General features: G+C 40.1%; 1 protein-coding gene across 1 annotated transcript in view; it reads left to right on the top strand.

The window, feature by feature from the left end:
- COL15A1 (collagen type XV alpha 1 chain) overlaps nucleotides 1–6,583 on the top strand; it is a 113,505-nt gene that overhangs the window by 82,150 nt on the left and 24,772 nt on the right. Inside the window, 4 exon segments of the mRNA XM_035893433.1 lie at nucleotides 2,568–2,621; nucleotides 2,702–2,761; nucleotides 4,823–4,891; nucleotides 5,273–5,314. Of these exon segments, the coding sequence (XP_035749326.1) occupies nucleotides 2,568–2,621; nucleotides 2,702–2,761; nucleotides 4,823–4,891; nucleotides 5,273–5,314 (225 nt within the window).

Raw genomic sequence — 6,583 nt, forward strand, 5'->3', positions numbered from 1 at the left:
CTCTGGCCCAAGAACAGCTTTGAGGTAGCTGGGGACTCTGATCGTTCCTCTGTGCTGTTAGGCACAAAGAATTCCTACACGGGTTTCCAGAATTTAAAAAAAAATCCCTACTCATTGCTCCCCTCCTTTTCAAGACTTCAGCTGGACAGAAAAAAGGTTCATAGGAGCTTGAGCACAAGGACATACAGAGAAGTAGTTGTTTGGCAAATGAGAGCTAGGGATAGTCAGGAGGTTAGTACTGTTATTAGCAAAATCAGAAGAAACAGACTGAATCCAACCTCCTGCCACAGAGGAAATGAGAATCTTTTTTACCTGCTCGATTATGCTGTTCACTGTCAGTGAAGCAGACCGCTGCACATTACTGAATAGGAGCCCTTAGTAGCAACCACAGTGTCAGTCTGCCCACATCAACTCTCTGCTGTTGTAAATGAAATTTCTGCTTCTGGTAAGCAGTCTCCTGCGGCTTCCTCACTTCCTTCTTTCGCTTCTAGCTGTGACTGCTGGCTTCTGCCTCAGGGAGTCACTAACATCTGTCAGGGGTGGGCTGGCACTTTGGCAGAGGAAATAGTAAAGGTGGCTCCAGCATGGTCAACTCTCACATTGTTGATGTTTATTTAAAGTCCCAGTTAAAGCATGAGATCCAGACACTCTCTTTATTTAAACTAATTAGAAAGTCTGTTTCTAATCGCCTTCATTGCTCAGTAAAGCTCAGATTTGCATATTCTTTAAAGGCTCTAAAGGCTTTAAAGTGAAACAGAAAAATGCCCCACAACATTTTGGATTTTCTTTTTTTCAAACCACATTATCGGGTATGGTAGCACGGAAGGGTGGGCTGAATCATTTTGAAAGCTTGAGGGCACAATATGGAAGTTCACATCTGCCAGAGTCCACCAGCAATCTATTGCCTGCTTCAGACACAGTCATATCTTTGATCATATGGGCAGAAATTACCTTCAAACAGGAAAGATAAATCATCTCATCATCATCAGATAAATTTTCCATGAATGTGCCTGACTTTTCAATGAAATTATTTACGTATTAGGCAAGGACAAACACTTGCCAGTTTCGATAAAAAAAAAGGTTTTGTTAATTGAAAACAGTATCAATATGGCAATGGTTTAATTCATCAAATGTAGTGGTAAGAGACTGGTATTTGAATCCAGATGGTATTCCTGTGTCAACATTATGCCTATCAGATGAGAAACAAAACTCTGATTATGCAAACCATCCAAGTATAAACATCAGGCTATTTTTTGCAACCTTTCTAGCTCTTCACTTGCCCATGCTCCCTCTATGCATTGAAATGAAAGATAAGATGGCAACAGAACTGAACTGTAAGTAAGGAGACTCAGTTCTGCCACAGGCTTCCTTCCTTCTTAGTCTCCACTTTCCTTAATAATCAAGAACAAGTGAGTGGCAAGATGGGGATTTCCTCTTGGTTTTTGATTGTTTGCTAGTTATCCTTTGAAGTAGCAGTCACAATGCCAACAAATGTTTGTTACCATTAAAGTGATGTGCTGAAATTGTGGTAAGCAATGCAATAGCCAATGCCTTCCTTCCATCAGCATAGGTCTATGTTAATCACCATATTGCAGGCAGCAATAGAAAGTATGTTACAATAATCACACCTAAAGTACTGTGATTTCTCAGGACCGAACACGTCAGTTGTCACATATAAGTGGTATCTGCATGACGTACATAGATAGAGATTATTTAACCAATAATGCAAGAAGAGGTATCTCTCAGCATTTCACCAGACTGAAAAAAAGGAAATTAAACCAGAAAGGTTGATATATATGTAAAGAGATTGTCTAGACACTTGTGGTTTTGTTGAGTTTCAGGAAGCTGACAGCAGATGAAAGTTTGTGGTATTCTTAGGTTTGCTGCTTTTTGTTGATCACTTGCTGGCTGCCTAGAAGTTGCATGCTTGCAAATGCCCAGTCATAGATCATCTGTAGTCCTGGACCGCTTTTCCCAGGCAGCCTGCTTGCCCTTTCTTTTTGCAGTCACTTGTATCAATTTGTGAGGCCTGATGGGTCAGTCACTCTTGTATAAAAGAGGATCTGTTCTGTTTCAACTATCAGCCCCATAAATCCACATACGCAAGCTGGCAAGAGGCATGTAGAAGCCTGGCACTATATGAATTCTCAGGCTGATCCACAAACATTTTCTCATAAGGCCCGATGCAAAAACAATTGGAAAAACAAAGCAAACAAAAAGACATGCACAAAGCATACACCACTAACTGCCTTTTTTCTACTGATTGATGCATTTAATATTCCTTTGATACATGGTGACTCAGTTTTGAATTGCACACACGACAAATGGCTGAGAAATCAGACTTTGTTTCAGATAACCAGTCTTTTCCAAGCAGAGCTGACTGTTATATACAGGCTTCTGATATCTCTCAGCAGAGCAAGCAGAGAGGACATTCTGTGCATTCTCTGCAGACAATCACAGACTGGTTTCTAACACAAATATAAAACTGCCTCATATTCTAAATAATCAAATATATGTCAAAGATATGTTCCATATGTTCTTCATAATCACTTTTCTTTTTTGTCCAGGGACCAATAGGACCTACTGGACCTAAAGGAGAACTTGGTTTCCCAGGACGTCCAGTATGTATTACGCTCTCAAGTGGACTAAGGACAGAGGACTTTGCTTCTGACACATATGACATTATTTCTACTTATTTCAGGGCCGCCCAGGACTGAATGGACTGAGAGGTGTGAAAGGTGATCGAGGTGAAGCGTTTAATGTAAGTTCTTATGTATTGCAATTAATTGGAAAAAAATCCTGATAAAATCTTAAGTCAAGTCTGATTGTCAAGCTTTATATGAATTCATTTAAAATGATGACGGGACTAAAAACCTGAAATTACCTAGAAATAATTATGTGTTTCTGCTACTTTGCCTATCTGGTAACAATCACTGAAAAGCTAACTTCTGCATCCATCTGAATTGTTCTTGTGGATATACATAGTTGTATCAGCCCCTGAGTGTAACAGCTGTATGTGTGATTCACTGAGAGCTGGTTCAAATAGCAAATGGTCTGGGACTGCCAATTCTTTCTATATTTGAAAAACTTCCTGATGTAGGCCACCAGTATGACCTCTCATGGTGTGAAGATACTCCCATATGCTCTTAGCTGTCTAGCACAGGTACAAACAGCACTTGAGCATATCACAGTGAAGTGGCATCTACTCTGCTAACAAGGAGATGCTTGCTAATACCTACTACCTGCTTTAGTTGCCATGTACACATACCCAGAATGACCACTGCATAGATGATAGCATATCCATGCCCACTTACAACCTGTCATTATGGAATGACAAGTGATGAACCAAGGTCCTGGTGCTGCAAGTCTGTTCTTATGAAACTACTTCATACAAGTGGTTTCACAGCAAGCTTGAAGACTGGACTACACAACAATAAACACTGTTGAGCATAAGCTGTGTTTCGCAATAGCAAAGTAATTTGTGTGGCTGTTCTGATGTCATGGGGCAATCTGTGCTAGAAAAATTGGTACCCATACTGCAACAGCAGCTAATAATATTTCATCTGCCTCAGAGAGATGCTGAAAAAAAAAAAAGACAAGGGTATTTTACTGTGTTAGCATAGAAATCATGAGGTAGGGATCAGGTAGGAATCAGAAGAGGTGATCTAGTCAATCTCACTGTATTTCAGTAGAGCATTTTTTGTAAATAAATTCTGTTGGAGGAGTCACCTGGTTCCACTTTGTTTAAAACAAAAAACAATATACGGCACACAAACTGCAAAACACAAGTATGTTGTCTCCCTGGACAAAAAGTACAAACAGGGAGACTGAGAATTGGTAAGTATCTAAGTATCTTCACAGAAACAAAAGACCAGGTATTAAAGGTTGCTTACACATCTAGAGAAAGGTGTAAATAGAAGTTTAATTGCTGGAAGGTAAAACCAGACAAATTAGACAAATTCTAATTGAAAGAAAGTGACAGAAAAGATGACTAGCCACAGGGTGAAGATATTAAAGTAGATTTTCCATTCCTCCATGTATTCAAAAAGTGACGAGGTTCATTTTCTGGATTGTCTGCCTTAACCAAACAAAAACTATTAAAACAAGTATAACTAGATGAAGTACATCAGGCTGGGAGATTAAAGCAAACAAGCAAACAGAACAGGCTACATGTTCTAATAGTCCTTCCCAGAGTGCTCAGGGAAGATAAAATGTAATGGGTCTCTATTGATGACATGGCATGTGTCACCTCACAGAAGTTTGCATTGATGTGGAGTGAAAGATGGACATGGTGTGGTGCCAGGTTTTTAAATGACACAGTAAAAAGTTGGCATATTTTTTTGTAAAGGGCAATCACGCCTCCAGTCTAGCAGGGTTCCTTGAAGGTGCTAATTAGCATCTAGTTATCTGACTGGTACTTGAAAGTATATGAATCTCAGCAGCCTTGAGAATCCCAGACCAGTCTGAGATACCTAATTTTCCTTGGATAAGAGATCCAAGATAAAAGATAAGCCTTTAATTTAGCTTCAATTTTTAGTGCTTTGGGGTATCTGGTTTGGGGCTTGGGTTTTTTTTTTTCCCCTGGTAAGAACAAACTTAGACCATTTTGTTCCCCACAGAGTGCTTTAGGTTAAGTATTAAAACTCATCTGACATGTTGGTCCCTGTAACTGAATGTTCACTCTCCCCTCAAGCCATTTAACACAAGATGTCTTGGTTAAATGGGGCCATCTGAGCCCCCTGGCCTTCCTTCTGTAGGCTCAGTTGTATTGCATAAGAAAAGATTTGTCTAATATCTTCCTTCTTTCACTTTCTCTTACAAGGGCCTTCCTGGCTTGCCTGGACCCCCAGGACCCCCTGGACCTCCAGGACGTATAGTTTATATCAAAGGAGTAAGTACAACTGGGGATCAGTTGCCAGTCTATCTCTGTAGCAGAAATGTGATGCTCTAGAAACTGTTTGCAATGGGAAACATCAAAACTTGTTTCAGGCAACACAGATTTCAGTGGGTGACCTTGCTTGTGTGCATAGGAAAAAAATCTCTTAACTGGAGCCACTGTCATGTAAGAGTTTTGCCCTCCCCCCACCCCCAGAGTGGGACCTGCTGACGGGCCTGTGAGAGCTCCCAGGCAGCAAGTGGGGCTCTCTGCTCAGGAGGTGCTGATTTTTGATTCCAGGCTTTGTCCCATCATGTCTATTAGATCCATTTGGTGTGTTATCTACTGTATTAGACCTACGTTCATTAAAATAATTTTCCTTCCTATTTTCAATAGACAGTTTTCCCCGTCTCTCGCAGACCTCATTGCAAAATGCCAGTAAGTCACACACAGAATCTGCTCTTAGCAAAATGCATGGCCATGACAGTACATAACCAAAGTAGCTATATACATAACCACGGTAGCTTTGCAGCTTTTCTCCCCCCTGCCTTTTGCTTTGCACCAGAGATGTGTTTTACCCAGTCTTCAAGATAACAGATTTTCAAGTGTTTAGATACCTGAAATTAGCCATATTTAAAATATATAATAGAACTAGAAACACTAGAACCTTTTGCTTAAAGCATTTTCATTACATGGTTGTCCCAACCCTTTTAATGCCCTTCAAAGCCCATGTTTCCGTAGTTTAAGAGTTGCTTTGGGGAGCTGAATGTTTATACATACATGCACACACATTTTTCAGATGTATATAAAATACTGTCCCTATGTTGTTATGTCTTTAGCTGTTTTCAATTTCCATGTCCAAAATAAGATATTATGCATTTCATTGTGTCATGAAAGATGCATCAGCAAAGATCAAGACTTGACCCTCAAATGCAGTCTGTTCACATATAAACATTTATTATCTCAAGAATGGCAGCAGGTAAAGGTCTGCCCCTGCTTTCTAAATGGAATGACAAAGTCCTCATTACCTTCAAAGGAACTGCAATTTCACACATAGTGTTAAAAGAAAGGAGACGGGGTTTATATTTTCAAAACACCCTGATGCAATTTTTGTTTAATGATTCATGGAAATTACATCCTACAATGAACTGCAAACAGAGTTCAGTCCTGGAAGTACTTTCGCTAGGGCAATATTGTACTGTTAAGCTGTGGGTTATGTACTTGGAAAGGATTCTGTCTTTGAGAGTCACAGTCCTCTCCTGAATAGTGTGGTGTGCAGTATGGTTGTTCTACTTTTCTGTTAGACAGTATAGCTCAAAATAATATTGTGCCACCTCCTCCAATTTTCATTCCAGTTCTCGCTCACTTATCTCAGAGAAACAGCTCTTGACTTAAACTATCCTAGATGCATTCATACTCATGATCACCCTACCCTTACTGCTGAAGAAAGACATATCCCAGCTTATGGGTCTTTATGTTAATAAATAGTCATTACTCTATAGTAATTTGACGTTTCTACAGTTTTGGCCAACCACCTCCAGGCACCACCTTTTTGCCTTTTTGAATTCCTCCCTTAAATCTTCCCATTCCTACCATATAGAAGATCAGGTTTGTGACCGCCTGAGGAATCTGAACGCACATAAGTCCATGGGACCTGATGAGATGCATCCCAGAGTCCTGAGGGAATTGGCCAATGTAGTTGCCAAG

Source organism: Egretta garzetta, unplaced genomic scaffold (assembly GCF_000687185.1).
Source record: "Egretta garzetta isolate BGI_Z169 unplaced genomic scaffold, ASM68718v1 scaffold14, whole genome shotgun sequence".
NCBI classification, from domain to species: Eukaryota; Metazoa; Chordata; class Aves; order Pelecaniformes; family Ardeidae; genus Egretta; species Egretta garzetta.